The sequence below is a fragment of the Dipteris shenzhenensis genome, chromosome 11 (genome assembly GCF_047967505.1).
Source record: "Dipteris shenzhenensis isolate YYH24624 ecotype China chromosome 11, Dip_SZ_1.0, whole genome shotgun sequence".
NCBI lineage: Eukaryota > Viridiplantae > Streptophyta > Polypodiopsida > Gleicheniales > Dipteridaceae > Dipteris > Dipteris shenzhenensis.
The window spans coordinates 19,766,004-19,792,148 of record NC_141606.1 but is presented as its reverse complement, the minus strand read 5'-3'; the positions used below and the strand labels follow the sequence as shown (position 1 = coordinate 19,792,148).

Sequence of the window (26,145 nt, the reverse complement as noted above, 5' to 3'; positions counted from 1 at the left end):
TCATGTGACATTGAGAGGAATCTATGGTAGGGTGGAAATGAGAGCTAAGCCCTCCTTTGTGGTGATAGTCGTGTATTAATCCGGTACCATTTGCATGCCTAAAAGACCATTGAGGCATGTTTTTGTACACCAATGTATGATGCATGAGCAAAATATGGAAACATGGCTTCTTGACCATGCAAATGGTACCCGATGGCCATGATACTTTGTAGGGGCCTTATAGTAGGTAATTTTAAGGACTATGCAAAGTATCACGGACATCGAGTACCATGAGGCATGTTTTTGTATGCCCATGCATGCAAAAGTTTGGAAATATGGCTTCTTGACCATGCAAATGGTACTCAATGGTCATGATACTTTGCACGAGCCTTAAAGTAGGTGAGTTTAAGGCCCTTGAAAAGTATCATGGCCATCAGATCCCATTTACATACCTAGCAAGCCATCGAGGCATTTTTTCCTATGCACATGCATGATGAAACATGGAAATATGGCTTCTTGATTGTGCAAATGGTACTTGATGGTCATGATACTTTGCACAGGCTTTAAAGTAGGTGAGTTTAAGGCCTTGCAAAATATCATGGCCATTGGGTCCAATTTCATGCCTAGAAGAACACCATGATACTTTTTCCCGCACGCGTGTAACTCATGGTGAAAAAAGTGATACAAACCTTTGGAGCCACAAGGCCCCAGTGCAATTAAAACGAGAAGAAAACCTCGAAATTAAAGTTTTCAATTTTGGACGCTTTTTGAACTTGGCTAATTTGGATTCTAATATCAATGCTGTCGGAGGTAAAATCATAATCCCAAATCGCATCACTTTCATTCTTCTCTCCCAACCTTGCACCGATCCTCTTCAACCTTGAACCACCTCCAGACCTTACAAGCACACCTCCTTCCAATTTGTGTACTAGGAATGTTGTTTTTGTTTTGTTTTATAAAGCTTTTTTCCCTTTCCCCTTCCCCTTCCTCTTACCTTTCCTTCTTTTCCTGTTCCTGCCCCTTCCCCTTTCCCTTTCTATTCTCTTTTCTCCCTTTCCTTTTTCCCCTTCTCCCTTCTCTTTTCTTCTTTTGGACTTCTCATTTCACTTTTCCCCTTTCTCCAATTTCTTCTCTCTTTTCTTTCTCCTTCTCCTTCTCCAATTTCTTCTCTCTTTTCTTTCTCCTTCTCCTTCTCCTTCTCCCTTTTCTTTTCCTTCTCCTTCTTCCCCTTTTTCTTCTCCTTCTCCTTTGCATTCCATTTTCTCTTCTCCTCCTTTGTTTCCCCTTCCCCTTATTTAAATTACAATGCACCTTTTTCCTTCCCCTTCCCCTTCTCCATCTCATTCAATTTTCCTTTTGTCCTTCTCTTTTCCTTTCCGTTTTCCCTTCCCATTCCATTTCCCCCTCCCCCTCCCTCTCCCCTTTGCATTCAAACAAATACACGTTTAAGTTGAATTTGCAATGCCTTAAGCATTCGTAAATGAGATGGGGTATGTTGTATGCATTGTTTTCTTTCTATTGGATGGTCATGCATAAAGCTTCATGCATAAAGCTTTAAAAATTTAAAGCAATAATCATATGCATAAAATGCATATGCTTCATATGCTCGAAGCTTTAAAAATTTATGGATATCCTCTATGCATTGCATAAAAATTTAAAGGTCTATGCATATGTTTTTTGGATAGAGGCTTGAAGCATATGTAAGCATATACATATTCTCTAGAGGTCAATGTCTACAATGAGAAGAAAACTTGTGTGCAATATTTCTTGGGGCAGGGCAAATAATATAGTAAACACAATGCTAAAGCGGTGAAGTCTTCACCATTGTGCTCCTTGGAACCTTCTCCCTACCTGAAAAATATTGCACACAAGATTTTTCTTCTCATTGTAGACATTGACCTCTATGCTTCTTTTCCCTTTGGAGCTAGGGGGAGAGAGAGAGAGAGAGAGAGAGAGTGTGTGTGTGTGTATGTGTGTGTGTCGACGTAGGCGCTCTAGCTCTAGTACAGCTACTACCACTGGGGGGGGTAAGCTGACTCCCAAACTTGCACCACCCTAACTTATGAGCTTAATAGAGCATTTGAAATAGTGATGGATTCTAGAGGTACTCGTGTTATTAACCAAATGCATGAGCTTGTCTCCTATGGAGTCAAGAGGGTGGTGATGGATTTCCGCAAGCAACCACATTAAAAAAAGAGGATTATATCCTTAAGGCATTGAAGGGGGAGTTCCTGACGCCGTATGAGGAGCTCGAGCTTGACAATTGTTGGATGTTGAGCAAAATGGCTGCTGTCCCTAAATCACTGAAAGATCAAATCTGTAGGAAGGCAAAGGCCGAGGAACCGAATCCTGCTTGGTCCATCTAGAGGATTGGAAGATTATTGCAACGCTCATGTCAAATGCTCATTGCGACGCTCTCATGAGTTGAAAAAAAATTCAATGTATTTTTTCATCAAAAAAAGCGTTCAAAAACTGAGGTGAACTATTGTAGTGCACCTTGTCCTCGATCATATGTAGCTTTTTGGACAATTGGTTGTCATATTCCCTTCCTTGTTGCAAGTGGTTGTGATGTGCCTTTCCTTGTTGCATTTGTAGGACTTTATTAGTTTCTTTTGTAGTTTTCTGGCTTTTGGTGGAAAATCTGTTTTCTAAGCGACAAAATCCATTTTAGGTTTGAAGAAAGGCTTTCTAAACTTTTTCTTTTTATGGAATGGTATGGACTTCTCTGGACCCAAGAATGTAGATCATAGAATGTAGAATGCGAATGCTCCAGCCCCACATTCTTGTGGTTATACTTATAGATGTAATAATAGGTATTTATCATGTAAAATAATCCTATAATATAAAAACATAATACATTTCAAAACTTTACATTTGTTTTTGACTATCTAAGTATTATTATGATACTCATTCTTCAAAAGGACAAACACAATGGACATCTACTTCAAATAGTGATGCCATTTTTCACATGTTTCCCATGGTTGTAGTTAAAAAGCAGAAGTCAAGAACTTATTTGTTTCTTTATGACCATTCTACAAGGACAATATTGTACACCCTAAATGTAAACACAATAAGTTTAAAGTTGATGCAACAGTAACTTCCATGCTATTATAGTCTCAATTGTGTGCTATATGAAACATTCAACCAACGATCCTGCATTTGTTAGGTTTTAGTTCCCAAAAGGTGCCAACATTTGGTCTTCATAAATCTGGTAATAATAAAACCACTGCCCCCAATATTTTTAAGGAGAAAGGAGGTCCTTGGAAAGCGATTTTGTGTCTAAGTTTGTTTATATCATGCCTTTTTTTCCTCCTTAAACAAATGTCCTAAGAACTAGGAGAGTGGCCCACACTAATAAGCATAAGGTTTCCTTCCCTATGGGGAATAAAACACGGGCAATCTCTCAGATAGCGAATGTCCAAACTGCCTAAGCTACTGCTCTCTTTACATCCCTATTGAAAGTTTGGAGAAATGTCCAACTAATTTAAATGATGCCTATAAGTCCATTGTATTCTTTCTATGGCAATCAAGTAGAGTTGCATTATTACCTTCTTTGGGACTATGTTGTCGTGAAGTATTGGTGAAAAGGTATTTAGTGCTAGTTGCACATCTATTTGGCTCTCAGATAGAAAATAAATGTTCTAGGTGATAAAGGAAGCTTAAATGAATCGTGGCATTGGCTATGGAGCCTCATATGAGCTGTTGTCCTTCAATCGTTGTGGTGCCAGACGAATGCGATGGTGTTCTACAGGAGCCCAATCCCATCCTCCTTTCTTACGACTTTGAAGACAAAGGTTATCGATGTATTAGCATTCTATGGAGCTTGGTATGAAGACTTGGCTATGGTTGCAATTTGCACTAACTTTCAAAAAGCTATCTGCTTCTAGGCAACCTATCTACTAAAATATTTACAAAAAAGTGTACTTCGAATGCTTATCCCCTTGATTAACCCTCTCTCTCTCTCTCTCTCTCCGCCGCTCTTGGAGCATTCCCCTTGATTAACCCTCTCTCTCTCTCTCTCTCTCTCTCTCTCTCTCTCCGCCGCTCTTGGTGAGCAGACTTGTTGGCTATGGGAGTGACTCTTGTTGTTGGTTGTGTTGAGTTAGATTCCCAAGACCAACATTTGATGACCTCATGAGGGCCCTGCCTTGTGGCTTGTAGTTAAAAAAATTCTTACTCTCTCTCTCTCTCACACACACACACACACACACACACACACTCTCTCTCTCTCTCTCTCTCTCACGCGAGGGTTCGCCCTTGCCCCCCAGAAAGGGCACGTCCCACCCCAAGATCAAGTATGGATGTACTCCATAAAAGTTAGAAAGGGCAGAGCTGCCGAGCACATCATGGGGTCCTTTATGTTAAGGGACTGTTAACTAAACAATTCATATTATTTATGCAGCTGCTCTAGTGCTATACCTACGAGTTGGAGCTGGCACTGTCTCCCTCCCCGCAGCTCTTCTGCAACCATGGCTGCGCCCGAGGCCCCTCTCTTCTACCAGGGCGTCCCTCGGACCTCTGCGGCTTTCCGCCTTCTCAAACAAATGGTACTTTTTTGTCCTACGCAATCCGCGCATTTTGGTTTCTGCGTATTAGCTCCACATCAACGCTGTGATCAACGTTTAAGAAACCTGGTAGGAGAACCGCGATCAAAAGATACATCGCCGTATCTCACACATATACACACCCTTCTACGGGGTCGCATCTGTAGTTATGTCTGCGATGTTTTATTAAGCCCTCATTACTCAAATCTCTCTCTCTCTCTCTCTCTCTCAGCAGCTCCAGCATTACAGTAGCCCGTTTAGCTACATCAAGGCCCAGGGCTGATTGTGTAGAGCTACGAAGACGCAGCCAAAGCGAAGTCAGAAGTACCAATCAAATCAGGGAGTTCTCTATATTAGGAGCAAAACAATTGTAAGCCAGACATTATTGCCTAGCACGCGAAGGCTCACTCCCAAGGCCCAGTTGGGATACTGTAAGGTGTATGGACCCTACGAATGGATACGAGCCTTGCAGGCATGAACAATCTTGTGGATTGTGAGATAACTTCATATGTAGTGGAGCCCACCCATGCAAAAGCTCCCACATCTTGCGAATGGCCATACGTTTTAGAGAGTGTCGGCTGTGGCTAGTCTCACGAAAGATACCACCATCACACTAGGATGGTGTAGTCTCATGGTCTATAAACCATGGGGAAAATAAACTCATGGTGTATAAATCATAGAAAGAGAAGCTGGAGATGACGAGTGCATTGTTGTGTGGATTTGTATAAATGGATGCTCAAGTATGTGTGGGTGTGTGGATTTGTATGTGTGAGAGCATACTTTTATACTATGGTTTACATCCACTTTTTGGCATTGATGACGTCTGTGGGGATGCCATAGTAGCTAGTCCTTGCTATGTGTGATGGAGTTTATGGTTTTCAATCTTATGAGTGACTATCGTGAGATTGAAACTGCACTATGTTGTGTTTTTAGAGGATGAGTTTGGGAATGTTCCTGGATCCATCTAGGTATATGACGAGTGCATTGGATCTCATGATTTTAACCCTGCTGTCATTCGAAAACACACGTGTGATTAGTAAACCTCTGCACAAGTAAAAATAAATCAGAGAAATATATGTGGATACCCAAAAATAGGCCTATCACATAAATCTTGTAAAAAGAACTCACACTAATGAGCAGGAGCTTGTGCACACAATGAAAATATAAATGAGAGATAAATGGAAATGGATATTCAGAGAAGTATGGTGAGTGAGGATGGGGCTTATACAGTCCTCCCAATCTACTAACTTAGTCTATTTATCTCCTCTGTTATAGGTTTTCGTGCACCTTGAGTTCTTTACTGCTAATGCCTCATAGCATCATAGCCTAGATGGTTTGAACTCTTGCCTCTCTTTGGGAGGTATTGGGTTCAAGGCTTAAGACATCTAACATGTTTTGTAAGTTAGGTGGACAGTTGGAGGCTGCCATGCCCATATGTGGGTGTGTACATTAAAGATTGCGGAGCATTTCTTCCTATGCATCTCCATCTTTGCCAATTTATCCATGACTTCCAACCTCCTTATGCCTTTCTATCAAAGTTAGTGAGGTGCCAAGCTTGGACATCAAACCTCTGCGGGCTTGCATAGTTTATCATGAGTGATTGTGTGTGGATGTACAAGAATATCTGTGAGGAGAGCTCCCCATGTAGCCGATCGGGAAAAAAAGCATCTAGCCTTGTAGGACGCTACTTACATGTAAAGGGAATACAACTAATACCTGTTTTTGCTAGCTCTAGAAGCCCTCTTTTTTTGGGTCTCACAGCTATCAATATTAACTTTTTGTCTGTGTCTTTGCTACTTCCTATATCTCTCTTGGACCGAATGGAATCCCTTTTTGGTTCTCACAGCTTCTAACGTTAACTTTTTGTCTGTGTCTTGGTTACTTCCTATAATTCTCTTGGACCGAATTGTTCATGCAGCTTCCAATCTTAAGTTTTTACTTTTTTTCAAGTCTTTCTTACTTTTATTTTCTCTTGGACTGAATTGGTCGTCGTTGTTTGAACCCTGGATTTCAGGTGCTTACTTGAAAGGAAGAAACTAAGCTACGTGTTTCTGATGGCAGGGTTGGGAAGAAGGGGAAGGGCTAGGGAAGGAGAAGCAGGGTATTTCTGAACATATAAGAGTCAGTAAGAAGAAGGACAACGCAGGTATACTTTCATCTGCAGGACCAGCTTCTTTCCTTTGGTATTCAATATTAGTATGTTTCAATATCAGTTTCTGTCTTTTGGTAAATAGTATCAGCATGTTTTGAGTCACATTGTTATGGTCAGCATACCAGTCAGGGTCGTTGGGGGTCATTGAACCTTCGGCATTCCTTGATGCTATATCTTTTTGTGTACCAAATTTTGTCACATAATCTACTACTGTGTTCCCAACTAAATACCTGGCTGTTTCTTGAACATCACATATTCCTTGGGGGGTGTTTTCTGGGGTGAAAGTATAGCTGTCATGATGTTGTCTCACTACATTAGAAATTTCATTTGTTTTGATGTCTATCTCCAGGCTCTCATTTTATAGTTGTGTTGACGTAGCGACTACACTTGCTGCTGCTATGTGTCCCTCATGTGCTCCCTTTTCATTACTTCTCTATTGATTGTGCTTATTGCCCTTTGTTCTCTTTGTGCCGCCTAACTTCGATGGAGGCTGTCTTGCCTTCTCCCATACTCCCTTGCTGTACACAAAATTTTCCTACTTCCTGGCCAACATGGGTTGCAGTAGGCAATGGATTCAAATTTAAGAGTCTCAGTAACCACTAAGTAGTGAGTGGCAAGTTGGGGTAGTTTTATTATAGTTAGTTAAATATAATAAAGACAGGGCTGGGCAGAGGGGTGCTCAGTTGAGACACTGATTAGTGTCAGGGAGTCGAGTCAAGAGTTAGGACAATGGCTCTTCCTAGTAGCCTCCAGTGGGAGAGGTTACGTACTGAAATCTCAGCACTCTAGGCTCGCCAGTCTTGTATGGAGAGAAAAGGTTGATCGGTATGCCTCAGGTTGATAAGGCTCAAGTTAATGTGCCGGATTCCTTTTCTTACAAAACTAATTTGTATATCTCTGTACCTGTGAAAGGGCTTTCAGGAACAACTGATCATGTTTTTTGGAGCTAATAAACCACTCCAAATGAACACAATTGCTTGTGTTTGGTTTGAGGGAGTATTCTTATCTCTGTACCTATGTAAGGGCTTTCAGGAACCACTGATCACGTTTTTTCTTATCGCATATTGTTTAAACTATCTTGCATCTTAAGGATCACCTTATTCCAGATGTGCCTCTTGTGCATATTGTTATTGTAAAGGATCAACTTAGATTTAGATTTCCAACACTCGTCTTTCCTAATGGTCTGCTTTGAAGTCAGGTCTAGGCATTGATGCCCAACAGAAAGCTGCTAGTAATTGGACTTTCAATACCACAGTGTTCGACAGTATTTTGAAGAATTTGAAAGTGGTGAGACTTCCTACACTTTGTGTGGTTGATTTTCCTTCTGATTGTTTCAGATGTGCAGCAGGGAATATTGTGTTATGGAGCTGCATTTATTAGAACAAAAGAAAGTAATTTTATGTCTAACAGATGCAGCAGGCTAGCTTTTTTTGTTTTTTAGGCAGTTCTTTAGTTTCCGCATGATCTTTATCCTCATTCTAATGCTATTAGAATGACTAGGGAGCCTTTAACCAGCCACGGACTGTCATAGATGGTCATTTGGAAGAGTGTTTTTTAATTTGAACAAATGTAATCCTCTTTATAGCCGCCTCTAGCCTTGGCTTTTTTGCACCTGACACACACATTGTCTTCTGCTTTGTGGTGGTGCTACTGCAGATAGCTTCTGATTCTGATGAGGGCAAAAATGGTACGCCATGTACACCTGTTTAATTAGTTTTTCATATTTCAAAGCTTTGGGATTACTCCATTTTTCCCATTGGTATTACCTTTTTTTTCTCATTGCTGTCTCGTCTCTCCTTTGTGTTTCATTTAAATTTATTGTGCTGCCAGTATGATTGTTATTTGAAAGTTTGTAGTGCTTTTGCCGGTTTTGTTTCCTTCATCAAGACAAATGCAAAATTGGTTTACAGGTGGCAAGCAAGAAGGATCAGTTGAAATGCAAGAAGAATTTATTTTCGATGAATCAAATAAAATTCAGTCACGTATACAGAAGGTTACTAGGCCTCAGGGAAGGTTAGTGTGGGTTGTGTAAGAGGCTTACATTGTGTGTCAAAAGCAAGCTGAATTGGGCTTGAAAATGTTCTGAATGTCTTTCTGGCTCCTTTCAGAGGAGGCTATAAGGCCTGGGTAGCTGCATTTTACTGATTCCCATGATAAGGTTTTGTCAACTGTGAAAGCTTGCTAAATGTTTCAATGTACTTGCTAGTGCTACACCATACTAAAGTATTGCTTCCCCTTTTTGGCAGATATAAGAAAAGAGAGCTTGGAAAGGTCATGCAAGGGAGATCACAGGCTGATTTAAATGCTATCTTGGTAAGTTGAACATTCTGTTACTCGCTGTTTGCTGAAAAGCTAACAGCTGATCTGTGGGATAATGTATGCACATTTATGCAACTGTTTATACAAGTAATGCTCTCTTGACATCAAAATCGGAATCCATGATTTACCGTGTTATGATCTGCCCTCCCTTGTCTACCCTTATATCTATTTAATTTAGGGAGCTTAATTGGACCAAAGTTCTAAGCCTTTTAACTGAAGCTAGAGATCCCGTGTTTTGACCAGTGAATTCTACTACATGCTCATTCTCAGACCAAGCATGTGATGTCCGCAAGATTTCGCTTTGGTTAAACATCCAAAGATATACTCTAATGGCCTTAAGTCTAGTGCATAGATTTCGTATCACTTCCATCATTTCCAAGGCTCACCTGCCAAGCCAATGAAGAATGAAAGCATAGAAATCAATGGCACTCTCAGTCTAGTGTGCATGTTCATACAATGATCAAGTGGACAGTGAGCTGACTATTATCTTTGAGTGACTAGGGGGCTGGGTTTGTATACGATTCTTGAGCCTTTATGCATCTTATTTCACCTCAAGCACATGCACTAGCCTAACTCACCTACGACATCAAACTGCCACTGAATGTTGAGGATCCCCTAAATGGGAGATGGTAATTGCCAGCAAAACCTGGGTCGTGTAGAGTTCTGCATCTTGACACTCAATGTAGTAACATGTGCCAAAAAAGGTTAAAACGAAATGTTGCATCTGGGGTAAAACAATCTTGAAATATGGGAAACGTATATGATGCCACTTTTAGAAGTTAGCAGCATAATGCTTAGAGGGGTGTCCAAGTAACCATTTGAAATTCCAGATTTAACATCAATTTGGAATATATGCCAGCTTTTCAGTGCATTAATAGAACATACTGTTCTGATTGTACTGAGTTTAGCCATGGGTGCAAAGGTCTCTGAATAATCCATACCTTCAATTTGACTGTAACCATTTGCCGTAGCCTTACTTTATATTTCTGAATTGGGTTCTCGTAATCTCTAGTGATTCTGTATATTCATTTAGTGCCTATAGCATATTTCCCTTGTGGTAACTCACATAATTCCCAAGTATGACTATATATTTTCTTGCCATCCTAGGCTTTTGGTAGCTTCTTTGAATAATAGAGGCTCCTGCCGGATTTCTCCCATAAGTGCTGTGTTAGAGAGAAGCTTGAGTACTTGAAACCTTTCAATCAGGTTTCTCACCCTTTGTGACCTTCCAGGACCTTTTGATGGTGTCTTTGAGGGTTCCTGTATCTCTGAATCTTTTATTAGATGCAAATACCATCTGGCAAGGCTTTTCTTGTGTATCAGGGAGAGGTTGTTTCTGAACCACCTTTTCTTTACCTTTATCGACAAGTTTGAGTGTCATCAGATTCATAAAGCAATCTCTGTTGATTATCAGCTGTGTGGACTGCATAGCATACAGCCTGTGTTCTTTCTACTCTTCTTCAGAACCAACAAACATGCGTTTCACTGATTTTGCATCCAACTTTCTCCTCCTCATTTAGAATATGTGTATAAGCATGCAAGTAAATTTCCTAAGATGCTTTACGGTTGGCTAAAAGATTCCTCAGGTGTCATGCCAATGACAGCTCTATTAAGCAAATACACAGCTGTTTTTAGAGGATGAGTTTGGGAATGTTCCTGGATTCATCTAGGTATATGTATTTACAGCCTTAGCCCAAAAGTATTTGAGCTCATTTTTATCTTTAAGCATTGCCTTGCTGTGTTACAAAATTGTTCTATTTTATTCCTCAGCCTGTCACGATCTGTGACGTATTCCTTTCTCTTTCTAGACTTATGGATGGTTTAATGAATGGACACTTGTGGAAGGGTATGACCTTTCGACGGGACACTTGCCCTTTCGACGGGACACTTCCTAATGAGGTATAACCCTTCACAAGAGACATTCTAATGAAGAGACATTCCTATTGTAATGTACCCTCTCATCAAGGGTCACACCCTTCACAAGGGGTACACACCTCTTCATGCACATACCCTTTGGAGTACACACCTTTTCATGTGTGACTCTTCACTCTCTATATAAGAGAGGCCAAATTGTATGGATGACAATCACATCCACCCTACAGACATTCAAGCGATATCATTATTCCTTGTTCTCTGCTATCTCAGTCTCTTTTCTGTTCCTTAGCACAGTTCTAAATATAGTAAATCTAGGATTTCTTACAGTGGTATCAGAGCAAAATTCGCTCCTGCCTGTAGGAAATGCCCTCCACCTTCTAGCGCTGATCTGATACACTTTTGCCGCTAGAAGGACATCCGTGCACATAGTGCATGGAAGAGATGGAGAGGATGAGCGTAAAATTTTTAAACGCCTAAAGTCATCCTGGCCTCTCCATCCCCCCACATCACAAGTTGATGTGAATGGACACGACCAAAATCGTGTCCTTTAAGGTGCTTGGGCTGTCCCAAAACCAAGGGACGTGCCTTTTCCACCATGGGACACACCTTTTGGTGACGAGTCTCGACTCCTCACTTATGGGACATACCCTATCGTGGGCAAAGGGACATACCTATTCATGCAGGGTCGCACCCCTTTAAACAATAGGGACATATCCCCTCATGAACAGGTGCACCTATTCCAAGGGTCACACCCCTTCGAATAGGCACACCTCCTAGGCCCAAGTACCTACAAAAAGGGTACCTAGAGGGGTAAAAAGGGACAAAAATTAAACCCATCCCCTACCCCTAGGTTTACCCTAACTACCCTAGGGTTAACTAAACCCCCAAATTAATTTGGGGCAAATAACCCTTTAGGCAGCCCAACGAATCGTCGCAACATTCAGCCAAAACAAGAAAACTGCAACGTACGAATTCCGGACAGCCAGCCTGCGCAAAGCCTACGTCAGCCGTACGGCCGTACCCTCCTGCGTCATTTCGCGCCTCTTCGCAGCCAGCCGTACGCTGCGAAATCAGCCGTACGCTTGCACAAGCCAGCCGTACGTTTGCGCAAGCCAGCCGTACGATTTTTGCGCAGGAAGTCCGTACGATCTTTTTTTTTGGGTGCTGCCGTACAGGCCATACAGCCTGCCGTACAAGCCGTACAGCCTGTTCCGTACACTCTGTACGGACAGCACAATCCTATCAGCCTACGCTGCCCGGCCCTCTTTCGCCATTTCTGCTGACCCTGCATACCAGATTTCCTGACAGTCTGCTGCCTCTCCTTGTTTCGCCATTTACACCCTGCCAATTCAGCACCAGTTGCCTCATTTCTCGCAATGAAGACAGCCCGTTGACAGCCCGGACCAGACCAGCCTCAAGCACTCCTCGCAAAACACTGCAACATGGACCTCCGGACAACGATTTGCAGCCTTCTTGTACGCAATCACTTGGCAGATTAAAGTATTGCCAGGTGGAGTCTTTCCAATCTGCTTTTTCAGGATTCTTTTTAACAAATTACAGCAAATGAAAGAATCCACATTAAAGCATGGAAACCCCTGGTAATTCACCCGGCCATTCAAGGACACCTCAGGCACCTGCTACTACACAATATCGTGTTCAAATTGCACAGCCAGCCCATTTTGGAGCCTTTGCATCTTGGGTCTTCTGTGTCACGTGCCCTCCGAGTGACTTGGATCACATCCTCTACCTTCTGCGTGAGGCACCTCAATTACATTATTTCCTCAGCACAGTACAGGTTGTGTTCCACGAGACACGAAGATATCCGGAACACGATATTCCTCAGGAGTTTGCTGTTCATTTTTGGAGAGAGTTCTACCCTTCACCTTAGGCATCCTCAGGGTACTCTCCACCTCCTTCAGCTCCCCGATATCCTCCTCTACAGGGTGTACCTTCTCCAAGTCAGTATTTACATCCTGAAGGCACTCCCTCCCCTGGATATCCTCCTCTTCCGACAGCAGCTTCTTACCCTTTTTCAGATCCGTGGACTCTGCTACCTACCCCTGTCTTATCACGACCAGTAACACCTTTTTCAGAATCTCCAGTGTTACCTCCGACAGGACCTCCCTTACCAGATTTCCACGGGTGGTTTTATCTTGCCTCGCCTGCCCCCTCCAATATGAGCAACCTCAGGGAGCAGCCCGAATCCTCTTTCAGGGATGGTACAAACTAGAGCGCAAGTTCGCGCTTTTCTCACAAGGATTTCCGACATGTCGCACCGCTCGCGTGAAGCCTCTCCAGAGATTAAAGAATCAAGTCTCAAAAAGACCCCTGAAGGCAACATCCAAAGTGAATCTCTATTGCAACTTCAAATATCTCAGCTTCAGGACAGCATCTCCGACCTGGTTCAAAAAGTTCAACAACTCCAAGATTCTCGAAGTCCAACACATACAGAGGACGACGTGACGCAACCCGACGACGATGCGGACTCTTTTCCCCCCGAGGTAGAAAATATTGAACTGCGTACTCTCTACCGATTACTTCAAGCTTCCAAAACAAAACGACTTGACGTCAAACTTCCGGAAGCCTACACTGGTCAACGTAATCGCCGAACTGTTGACCAATGGCTCGGTAAAATGCGCATGTATTTTGACACTGTTGACCTCACGGAAGGCAAAAAGATCGCCTTGGCAGCCTCCCTCTTGAAGGATACAGCATTTCTATGGTGGCAAAGATGCTTAAAGGATGGAAAAAGTGTGTTAACGTGGGAACGTTTTGAACACGTGCTCCGTAAGCAGTTTGTACCTGCCAATGCGGACTTCCAAGCACGATCAAAACTTCTACAGTTGGAGCAAACGGGTTCCCTGTCTTCTTATATCTCTCAGTTCACCACATTGGTGCTAGAGATTGATGGTTTAACTGAGGATGATCGCCTTCATGCTTTCATCTCAGGCCTACAACCCTCGTTACGCATTGATGTTCTTAAAGCCAATATCACCACCACAGATGGCGCTATTGCTTACGCAGAGCGCATTACAGATTTCCTCAACACAGGGAAGCAGAGTGCTACTCGCACACAGAACTCTCCTATGGCCAAAGGTGCTCGCCCTCAAGATAACACCAGGTTTCGCAAAAACTTCGGTAATCAAGGTCAGCGACAGTCTCAAGATCCCCAGAAGCCTCAGAAATCATTTGCTGGATTCCAACAGAAGCACTCCCCCAAGGATCGTGTTTCTTCTTCTTCACAAAGTCATTACCGACAGCCCCAACATAAAGGTGCGGCCACTGACAAGAAGAACAACTTCAGCTCAAAAAGACTTTGTACCATCTGTACAGGCGACCATAGATGGTTCGATTGTCCCAAGCGACCAAAGCAAAATTCTAATATGGAACCTAGCCCTTCCCCAAAAGAAGATGCTACCTCAGCACAAGACAAGAAAGGCAAAGCTGTTCGAATGGCGAATACCATCCACCTGAGCCTTGCCAGCAACCCCGAACCTTCCCTGGCCACTCAAGTACTTTGTGTTCAAGGATCGATTCGTGGAACAACGGTCACCATCCTCATCGACAGTGGCTGTTCTCATAATTTCCTAGCCAGTTCTGTGGTCGATAAACTTCGGTTGACCACCAGTCCTAGTCTCATGGACTATCAGATTGAACTCGCAAATGGAACTACTTTCTTGTGCAATACTAGGATAAAAAACTTGTCTTTTTGCATCTAACATTATACGGACAAGTTGAACTTCGACATTATGCCTCTTTCTCGGTACGATGTCATACTCGGACAACAATGGCTCTACGACTATGATCCATCAATCAGTTTTCGCAGCCATACTATCCAGTTTGTCCACCAGGGAAAACTTATTGAGCTAACTGGTTCTAGGGACTCTCCTTCAACCCCAGTTGCCTCTGCCCTACAAGTAAAGAAGTGGGTTTGTAAACGCCAAGCAAAGACTTCACTGCTGTTGGTTACGGCAGTCGAGGAGACACCAACAAAGGATCCTCCTGAATACCTCAACCAACCTTTTTTCCAGCCCTACCTGGACCTTTTTCCACAGGAATTGCCAAAGCAGTTACCACCTCGACGACCAGTGGATCACCCAATCGAACTTATTCCCGGTAGTAATCCACCGTCGAAACCTCCTTATCGGGTTTCTCACACTCAAAATGAAGAAATCCAAAGACAGGTCACCGAGCTACTCGACAAAGGTCACATTCGGCCCAGTCGCAGCCCTTTCGGATCTCCTGTACTACTTGTGGAAAAAAAGAACAAGTCTATGCGCCTCTGCATCGACTACCGAGCCCTCAACAAGCTCACTATCAAAAACAAGTATCCATTGCCTCGCATTGATGACCTCTTCGATCAACTTCTACATGCAACACAATTCTCCAAGATTGATCTTCGTTTCGGTTATCATCAAATTCGTATACGAGACATCAACTGTTTCATCTTGAGCCAAGTCTAAGGTGCCAAGCAAGTCTATCTCCAACTCTATACCGAGTTGATCTCCTATATCATCATCGTACTCTAGCATCGTACGTTCACCTAAAAGTATTTGATCATCTTCTTCAATAAAGCTTAAGTGTGATGATTGATCTTGATGATTGTTGTCTTCTTCATCAATATCGTGATCTCCATCCTCCTTTCATGCGATGTCAGGCCTTTCCTCGATAAGTTCGTCATCGTTTACCTCGATGACATCCTCGTTTTCAGTAGAACCCTACGAGCACAAACAACATCTTCACCAAGTTTTTGAAGTTCTCCGTGCAAATTCTCTCTACATCAACATTGAGAAGAGTGAGTTCTTCAAGACCCAACTTGAATATTTGGGACATGTTATTTCAGCTCAAGGTATCTCTGTGGATCCCAAGAAGGTCGAGGTAATCCGAAACTGGCCTACTCCTAAGAATGTTCATGATGTCCGCTCTTTTCTCGGATTGGCAAACTTCTACCATACAAAGGTCTATCAGTTTTCCGAAATCGCAGCTCCTATGTCCGAATTATTGAAAAGCACAGCAATTTTTCAGTGGCTTCCCGAAACAGAGTATAGTTTCCAACAACTCAAGCAAGCACTCACTACTACACCAGTTATGGCTATTGCTGACCCAAATCTTCCATTTGAGGTCATGACCGACGCTTCCGACATCGCTACAGGAGCAGTCTTGATGCAAGAAGGCAGAGTTATTACTTTTGACAGCCATAAACATTCTGATATCCAAACCCGATATCCGGTCTATGATAAGGAGTTTCTTGCTGTTGTACATGCTTATCGCTCTTGGAAACATTATCTCATGGGTGCCGACTCTGTGGTCAAAACAGACCACCACTCTCTAAAGTACATCTTTACTCAGCCAGTCATGAACGCTCGACAAGCACGCTGGGTTGAGTTTCTGGCCAACTTTCACATGACCATTGAGTACATACCAGGACTACGCAATGTAGTTGCAGATGCTCTCAGCAGGTTACCTCTAGCATCAGCCATGGTAATCTCTACATTATCTGTAGATGTTCCGAATTCATTCAAAGGAAAGTATTTCAATGATAAAGACTTCGGCACAGCAGTACAGGTTCTTTCGAAAGATCAACCTTCGACTTCCGAACAGAAGATTTTCTCATCCTATTCTTATACGGACGACCTTCTGTATTATCAAGATCGCGTCTGTGTACCACATGACAAGGATGTTCCACGTCTTTTGTTAAAAGAGCATCATGTAGTTCCTTATGCTGCCCATCCAGGCATCAATAAGACTTATCGGTTACTCAGTGCAACATACTACTGGCCTCAGAGGAAAAGAGATGTCATCAACATGGTTACATCTTGTTTATCATGTCAACAAATGAAAGCAAGTCGACAACTTCCAACAGGACTTCTTCAGCCTCTTCCAGTTCCAACTGAAAGGTGGGAAAGTATTTCCATGGATTTCATTACAACACTACCACGATTCTCCAGAGGTAACACTCAGATTATGGTAATTGTTGATCGATTGTCCAAAATGGCACACTTTGTTGCTTGCAAAAGCAGTGCACAGGCCCCGGACATAGCCAAACTCTTTATACAACACATCTTCCGACACCATGGATTGCCCAAGAATATCATATCCGACAGAGATCCTAAGTTTACCAGTCACTTTTGGATTTCACTGTTCGAATCTTTGGGTACAACTCTACTGTTCAGTTCAGCTTACCACCCAGAATCAGATGGACAGACTGAAAGAGTCAACCAAGTCCTGGAAGAAATGCTTCGACATTATGTTCAGTCACGCCTCGCAGCCTGGGAAGAGTATCTACCACTCCTCGAGTTTGCTTATAATAACTCTTTCCATAGTGCCATCAGCATGACTCCATTCCAAGCAGCTTATGGACACACTCCGATTGTACCGACAAATTTTGTACTTCAACATCGAGTGGCCCTAGCTGATCAATTGGTTCAAGAAATGCAAGACATTCTACTGCAAGTCAGGGATCATATGCGAAAAGCGCAAGAGCGGTATCAACGGTCTGCCAACAAACATAGACGTCACCTGGAATTTAACACTGGTGACATGGTGCTATTATTTGTAGCCCCACATCGCTATAAGACGGTTAAGTCTGTGTTTCCTAAGTTGCGACCAAGATACTATGGACCTTTCCGGATCGTCAAGAAAAATTCACCTTTAAGTTATAAATTGGAATTGCCACCATCATGGGGTAAAATCCATCCAACATTTCATATTTCTTGGCTAAAGACGTACATTCCAGGCGATGAAGCAGTTCCTCCTGCAGGTGATTATGTCCCAGAAATCGAAGACGATTATGTTCTCCTTATTCCTGAGCGTATTCTGATCGACAGCGAGAGACTCGACATCGACTTATCACGGAATTCCTTGTTCTTTGGCGAGATCTGGACGACTCCGACGCTACTTGGCAGTCTGATGAAGACTTACAGCATTACCCTGATCTTTTACAGCAGTATTTTCAGAATCTACCATGATATTTTCTACATCGGTTCATTATCTCCACCAGGGTCTTCTTTTGAGTGGGAGGGGATGTCACGATCTGTGACGTATTCCTTTCTCTTTCTAGACTTATGGATGGTTTAATGAATGGACACTTGTGGAAGGGTATGACCTTTCGACGGGACACTTGCCCTTTCGACGGGACACTTCCTAATGAGGCATAACCCTTCACAAGAGACATTCTAATGAAGAGACATTCCTATTGTAATGTACCCTCTCATCAAGGGTCACACCCTTCACAAGGGGTACACACCTCTTCATGCACATACCCTTTGGAGTACACACCTTTTCATGTGTGACTCTTCACTCTCTATATAAGAGAGGCCAAATTGTATGGATGACAATCACATCCACCCTACAGACATTCAAGCAATATCATTATTCCTTGTTCTCTGCTATCTCAGTCTCTTTTCTGTTCCTTAGCACAGTTCTAAATATAGTAAATCTAGGATTTCTTACACAGCCACCTCATTTTGTTGAGGGGTATATGCTCTTCTATATTTGTCTTTGAATGCCATATTTTATACTGATTTCATTCTTTTGATTTGTACCCTCCACGACTATCTGACCTAATTTTTTAAATCTTTTCCCCAGTTTGATTCTCCCCCTATGCATTGAACATTTTGAATTAATACAACGCATTTGACTTTCTGACATCATATACATTGGAGAAATCATGAAGAAGTAGCGGGAACCATCCAAAGATCTGACCGAAAAGGTCCCACAATATCTGCATGCATGAGTTTTAGAACTTTGCTTTCTGTGCTTGACGTTTAGGAAATGCATCCCTATGTTGATTTCCATTGCAATATGGCTGACATACCTTTTTGACTTTCTCAACCATATCAGGCAGTCCACACTCCATCAGTTCTTTATGTAACTTTGCCAAACTTTCAAAGATAATGTGACTCTATGCTGCAACCATCTCTTTTCATCATTTTCAGAGTCACTTGCAGTTTTTCTGCCAAAATATCTGTACAAGCTACCTTGTCTCACACCTTTCGCAATGATGTTCATATTCTGCTATTTGTGCTAGTCCCTGCTATGCGTGATGGAGTTTATGGTTTTCAACCTTATGAGTGACTATCATGAGATTGAAAGTGCACTATGTTGTGTTTTTAGAGGATGAGTTTGGGCATGTTCCTGGACTCATCTAGGTATATGCTCCTTTGCTAGTGCCCAACTGGAAAGAGGCAATGAAGAAAGTTCTTTGGTTGTAAAAGAAAAAATGCCAATGCAATCGCAGCAAAATGATGGAAAGCATTGAAAGGGTCATGGAACTTCCAAGTGTCAGAAAAAGAGAGCTAATGTGGGTGAAAGCAGTTCTGTAAGTACGGCAGACATAGAGGCAGAGACAGAGGAAGAGGAAGAAACACACCTGCAGGTAGAGGCAAAGAATGTTCCTGGATTCATGTAGGTATATAAAAGATTGACAACCACACATCAGGGGTAATGCAAGGGAAGAAATTCATGGGCCATCTCCTAAAGATGAAAATGATTTAAAAAATGGGTTGCACTAGCTTGTTGCACAAACTACACCTTTAGGACATGGAAAGAATATACTTGAATGCTCTTCTTCTTTGAAACATAAAAGTTCACACTTTTCTTTAAAGATTGATTCATGGAGGGTGGATTATGGAGCCTCATGCCATATGACACCCAGGAAGAACTGATTCACTGATTGGAATACGGATATTCATATGGATAATCCAAAAAGTTACTTACTGTGGTCAGAAGGTTATTATTAAAGCAATGAGTGATATTCCTATTGGATTTCCTAAACATACATGATGTGTATTACGTTCCAGGTTCATGCATGAATAAGTCAAAATTCAGATCTATCTCTTTCCTATTTTCTTCTTGAAGAAGGATATCCTATTAGTTCTTTAAGATTACGAAGTGTCTCTCTTGCAGCAAGAGTTGAAGTATATTGTTGAAAAGTCTTTCCAACATCATGCAATTGTGCTGCTTGTGATCACCACCACTGATCCGTAGCTTGAACTTGTGAAAATCTTATTCACAAGTGGTGAAGGTAATCTTGCAGCAAGTGTTGAAAGACTCAGGAATGAGAGATCCCTCTCTGTCTGGAACCGGCCCTGTGACAGACTGACCGATTAGTCTGCCACTGGACTTTGTCTGCTCCTTGACCAGGTCTGCTGACCTGACATGTGGCAGGCCGACAGGCCTTCTGTCTATTGCCTGTTGCAGACTGTATGCAGCCTCTTCTGGCTGACCTGAGCTGCCTGTACTGTTGACCTGGGGCCAGGCATAAATAACCCCAGCCCCCCATTAGATGCTGCTGCTTTTCCTGGTCCTGCGCCAGCTCATGGCTGTTGCAGCCGCACAGCCTGCCCTTAATGTGGGCATACAGTCAGCCCTCAACGCTGATCAATCATCAGAGTGCCCATTGGGCTGCCACAAAATAACATGAAAAGGGAATCTCTTCTACGGCCCATGTGGCAGCCATCTTGGTGCGCACAGGGTGGCTTCATCCCTTCCCCCCCACTGATCCATCTACCGACAATCCTATGTAGGTGTTAAGCCCTTGAGCTCTCTTCATTTGGGGGCTTATAGGTAGGGCATTGACGCTATACTTCCAACAGTACCTCTGCTGCTGCAGGGGGCTGCAGGGATGCCAGCAAGGCAGTCATGCAATGGGCTGCAGATCCTATGTAGCTTGTCCTTGTGCCACCAGATCTGCCCACATGAAATCCTTACTTTCTGCCCATGTGGCACTCCTTTTGTCCCATTATGCAAGCAAGTTTCACTCCCATGCTCTCCACATTTGGGCGACTCACAAGGGAGAATCGACACATTTGTCCTGACAATATGGCAGCCCTTGGATGCCACATGATCCACAGTGGGTGAACATGGCAGTGAGCTCAAGCATGGTTGTTAAGACACTTAAGACACGTGTCTTACCTTACGACACCTTTAGAGACTCTTGTTTTTTTTTTGGGGGTGGGTGGGGTGTAACAACAAACATTGTGTTGACTTAACCATGCTATCATTGATGGCGACTTTGGATCCAGCATCGGCAGTGACCTCGCAAATTTGGATTAGGATGAATCTTGAGAGATTTGACTCTTGAGAGTCCAAAGTTTCCTATTATATGTATCGAGATGTAGATTTCGTTCATGTCACATGTGATTGACTGACTGTTGTCATGATATTTATGTTTATTGATCTACGATGATTGGTAATATAATCTATGTAGCCCTCTAGGCTCTTGTTAAGTTGTTTATCTGGATTTTTGAATATCAAGATTCAATTGTCAGTGTAAACCTTTAAAGTTATGTCGTGACTTGCAAGCTCTTAGTCTTAGCTTTACCTTTTAACTCCTGAGTACATTGTACAAGTGCATTGTTTAAGTGTAGCGTATTGTACTTCTAAGTTATACACTTGTATTCTTATACATATATTAATTAAATATTTATTATTGCAATGTCGTGTCTTATTTTTAAGACACTGTAGACACTTGTGTCTGAAGCGTGTCTAAGGTGTTGTGTCTTAACGTGTCTTACAACCATGAGCTGAAGTCTATTTCCATTGCCAAATCGAAGCATATTGCTCCTCAAATGATATGCATACATCTTATCTATGAATATGCCCAATCTCGTAGAGTGTGTAAACACACACGCACATGCTCTAGGGTAGCTCAGAGCACAGCAAGCCTGTTCATGGGAATTAAGCAAGAGTGACATGCTTGGTCATGCTACCCTCTCTCTTCTTCCCTCCCCTCGGCCCCCCAACCCACCCCTACAATAAAATTGAAAAGGGAAAGGGAAACAGGTCAATATTTCTGTACCATCTTTTTCCCAATATGCCAGAACTGTATTGTGATGAACACCTTCAACTATATGTATACAGCATAAATTATTGGATCTCATCTATAAATTAGTTCGTGCCTTTGTAGACAGCAGATTGTGATTGTGCGTTTGTAAAAATATATTGCTTTTGTATCTTGTGTGTTTGGTATGTCTGTGCAATGGAGGATTATGATAAAGTTTTCTTTGGATGCCCCGGGCATGGCTATTTAGCTCTTTGGACTGGTTTGATTGGTTGAGTGCAAAGCTTGACACATTTGTTGTCACTGTATGGCCACTTATTTTTCGGTTGAATTGTCGTTTTTGGATTTTATTTTCTGTTCATGCAGGGCTATGGAAGTGAGACCAAGGATGGTGCATTGGACACTGGCAAGCATCTTGAGGGATCAGTATCTGGAGAATCATCTGAAGTGCATTCTGAATTGGGAGCTCCCGCCGATAGACTAGCTGAAGGTCCGTATCCAGCAAATCTTATGTGACTAATGAATATTGTAGGGTTTCTCAATTGATCCAGCTTTAAAATGAAACAAGGCTTGCTTGTCCAGTGTTCACAGAAAACCTGCAGACTGTACAGTGTATACCATGAACCTGCAACATTTTCATTTTCACCTGTAAAGAATTATATTCTCAATTTTGTAAAATCTGAAAAATTTTAGGCAATTTGGTTACATTTTACCTAAAAGATTTGCAAATTCTCAAGAAAAACCTAAAACAATTTAAAACGTGAAGTTTTGTGATGTGTTGAGAAAAATGTTTTCTGTGAGTAGTGGGCTTGTCAATACTCCTGAAATTTGATACATATTTTCAAAACTATATCTAACATGCAAGTTTGAAATCAGAACAATATTTTGTTAGTAGAGTCCTCTATATAGACTAGGCAGCTTCAATCAATTGAAGAGGCATTTATTATGATTGCCAAATACTCCTGAAATTCGACACATTCTCAAACTTAGATTTAATATGCAAGAACAATATTTTGTTCGTACGGTTCTTTTTACACTTCAATCAAGGTTTGATGTTTAAAGATTCAAATTGGGAGTTTTATGATTGTGATATTAAAGTGACTACAAGTTTTAGGGGCTTCTCAGATTGTAACATCAGTCATTCTACTACAGGTTTAGAGGTTGATAGTTATGGTAAATGGAATGTCAGCATCTTGTATATGCTACCTTGAAGATCATAAGAATGTCTCAAATTGATTCATATATAACTACTATGGTCAAATGTGGAGTGATTGCATTTCAGTTTCAGGTTATGTCAGCATCTTGTATATGCTACCTTGAAGATCATAAGAATGTCTCAAATTGATTCATATATAACTACTATGGTCAAATGTGGAGTGATTGCATTTCAGTTTCAGGTTTTCTCGTCTATGTACCAGAAACTTCATAAGAATGCCTCGAATTAATTCATATATAACTACTATGGTCAAATATGGAGTGATTGCTTTTCCTTTTCTCAATCTAGTAATTCGATTGTCCTACTTACTTGAAGATGGTAATCAAGAAAGTGAACGTTGTTCTCAGTGCATCATTAGGTGTCAGCTCTTGATATAAGGGTCTTTTAATGAACAAAAACAAAAACCAGGATGTGGTCTTAACATTACAGACTACCCCAGCAGCAGCCAGCCCCCTTCCCCCGTCCCCCCGTCCCCCTGCCCCACTTCTCTTACTCTTTTCCCTATCCTCCGTCTTCTCGCTCTCTCAATTTCTTTCTTTTCCCGTTCCCTTACTGGTTTGGTTTTATATCTTAGTAAGAACTGGTTTACTCAAGGGATTCTGGTATGCTACAAATCCGAGATGGCAGCTTATGACTTGGAGAACATAAGCGTAACTTTGCTTAATGCTCAGTTTTCTGTCCTGCATTTCTGTAAGTTTTTGTCTGCTTTCAATGACCCTTTGTAGCATGCAACGATTATTTGATCGTGTAATTCACAGCAAGACCTTCTTTAAACTTTTAGCGAGGAATGAGCGTTGTTTACCATAGAGAGAGAAAGGAGATGAGGGTAGAGAGAGAGTAGAGTCGACAACCGATTGGGTCCCTGTACCCACTGAGGGCCCCCTCCTCCAATCAGGGGAGAATTTGCTTTATACTTGAAGAACTGAGAAATACAAAGAACACTCTTCGAGAGAACACGGAACGCGCTTCTGAAGAGCTTACTATGCACACGTATAGCAGACCCAAGGACTTGAGAGGCAAGGCCGACCAATACCGAGACCTTGATGCTGTCCACACCGACGATGTAGGATGCTTCTGCAAGGCAAGGAAGAGGCTTGTGCTGTCTACCGGAATGCAGGGTTATTGCGTGAGTGAGAGAGTGAAAACTAGAAGTGATAGATCCTATGAGAGAAGTGAGAGATGACTGAAATATAGAGCTAAGAGTGAGCTGTGTGAACTGTAAAAGAGAGCTGAGAAAGCTGAGGAAACAGTGTCCAAACCTCTCTCCGTTTGCTGGTCCAAACCTCCGACTGTTGTGTTGCGTGGTCACCTTCAGATCAGGCTGAACTGATGGCCAAGGGACTGAGGCTAGAGCAGGGCCAGATCTGAGGATCATAGGAGGCTGAAGTGGAGCTGTAGGAGGACTGAAGGCAGGAGCAAACTGAATGAGAAAACAGGGCAGCCAAGGGGCCCTTTTTTAGGGCTGGACTGAGCCAACCCAGTTTGTAAAGTGACCGACTCAGTCTGTTTTACAGACTGGTTGGCCTACAACCAGCCTATAAAAAGCTCTCCCTGGCTCATTTGCCAGGGGAGTTTTTGGGCAGCCTTTGCAGGCTGCCTTCCCTGCTTACCTGTTCTCCAGTGGGTACGAGTGAACAAGAACTGACTACTGACTTGACCTAAGGCTGTGAGACTGACCTACGTAGCTCGTGCCTGATTGTCCCTGGACAAGGGCTCACAAAGGGGTCACAGCATACGACAAAATCTTCTATCTGGGAACTATAATGCACTTGTCGATGTAGCGAGTGTGTCACCTTGCACCCAAGTGCAGGGGTGCATGTGACACACTCTTTTTACTCTCTTTGTGTGTGCACGTGTGCGCACGTCTGTGCAGTTTTACCTTTGTTTTGTAATAAAATTATCAAGTTTTAAGGTTTGCTACCTTCTTTAAGAGGCTGAGACTTACATTAATTTCTCTGTGCCGGAATTTTGATTGAACTCCTGCTTAACAGTTTCTATTTTGGTATCAAAGTGCATGAGACCAGCTTATAATCATTTGCAGTGAGTCGATTTTACTGTCATTTCTTGAGTGTGTTGTTCTCTTTCTTTGGATTCCTTATGGTGAGACTAATTTATTCCCATTCCTACACTAGGTGGACAATATCTTCTCTCCCAACCTCTTTGGTGTACTTTTTCTTAGCTTTCAGCTTTATTATGTACACGTGGCTATTAGCTTTATAGATGCTGCTTTTCCTTCAATTAACTTTTTCTTACCTTTCAGCTTTATTACCTACACGTCACGTGGCTTTTTCTAGAATTTTGTTGATCCATTACCTTCATCATGTGGCTTGTTCTAGAATTTTGTTGATCCATTACCTTCATCATGTGGCTTGTTCTAGAATTTTGTTGATTCATTACCTTCACGACATGTTAGATTTTAGACAAGTGGCATGTTGCCAATTTGAAATGAGCGTGAAGCTCTTTTTATGATTGATTCACGTTGGATTTTGTACCAGGCAGCTCTACGTTGAACTCTTGTAACAGCTTTCTCTCTTCATGAATAAAAACCTTTGGGGGGGTCCAGCTCGACATTTTTGTCCTGGGCCCTAGTGCATTTGTAGAGAGAGGGAGTGAGAGAGAGCATAAGAGAGTAATTATCTGGAGCGAGGTTACATTGGTATCAGAGCATAAGGCTCATAGTTTTCCCAAACTATGACGATCTAGCAAAAGAGAACCTTAGAGATTGGCGTAGGTGTAGGAGAAGCGAAGCCAGCTGCTATCTATTGCCTCGGGAAAGGATTCTAGATGTAATTGCAAAACAAAGAGATGCATCAATGTTTATCTGTTCGGTTGCATAAGGATTATCCTGTAGAAAGTGCTGTGCCAGGAATCGTTTTACGCAAGATGCCACTGGAAGATCTTGAGTCTGTGTGCCCCAGTGTTTAATTTTATCTCGACGGAAGCGTGCAAGTTTTGCACAAGGATGCGTAAGCTGCACTCATATAAGGCCGGCCAGGTTCTCGGGAGACAACGAAGGACCAGTGACTTTGACACTCAAAGCTATGCTTGAGAGGCGCCTGCATTGAACGGGTGCTTTCATCGTTCGTTGCTTAAAGAAATGGAAGGTGGAGGCCTGATGGTTACACGCATGTAGAAGGTCCTGCGACGGATTCTTTAGAAGGTCCCGCGACAGATTCTCCAGAAGGCGCGACGCACGACGCCAGTGATCCAACCAAGGTTCAACCTTAGGCTTACGTGGCAGCCAGTGTGGCACCGGCGCACACGTGGCAAAGGTCTT

At 42.4% G+C, this 26,145-nt stretch overlaps 1 protein-coding gene across 2 annotated transcripts in view; it reads left to right on the top strand.

Annotated features, from left to right (window-relative positions):
- The first annotated feature begins 4,406 nt into the window (after positions 1–4,406).
- The window catches only part of LOC147896736 (D111/G-patch domain-containing protein), a 65,520-nt gene continuing 43,781 nt past the window's right edge, over positions 4,407–26,145 (top strand). For both annotated transcript variants that reach the window (XM_087381976.1, XM_087381977.1), the window contains exons 1-7: positions 4,407–4,526; positions 6,585–6,669; positions 7,874–7,962; positions 8,332–8,362; positions 8,586–8,688; positions 8,922–8,988; positions 22,019–22,142. In XM_087381976.1, coding sequence (XP_087238102.1) covers positions 4,449–4,526; positions 6,585–6,669; positions 7,874–7,962; positions 8,332–8,362; positions 8,586–8,688; positions 8,922–8,988; positions 22,019–22,142 — 577 coding nt within the window. In that variant the 5' untranslated portion in view covers positions 4,407–4,448. The remainder of the gene's footprint in view (positions 4,527–6,584; positions 6,670–7,873; positions 7,963–8,331; positions 8,363–8,585; positions 8,689–8,921; positions 8,989–22,018; positions 22,143–26,145) is intronic.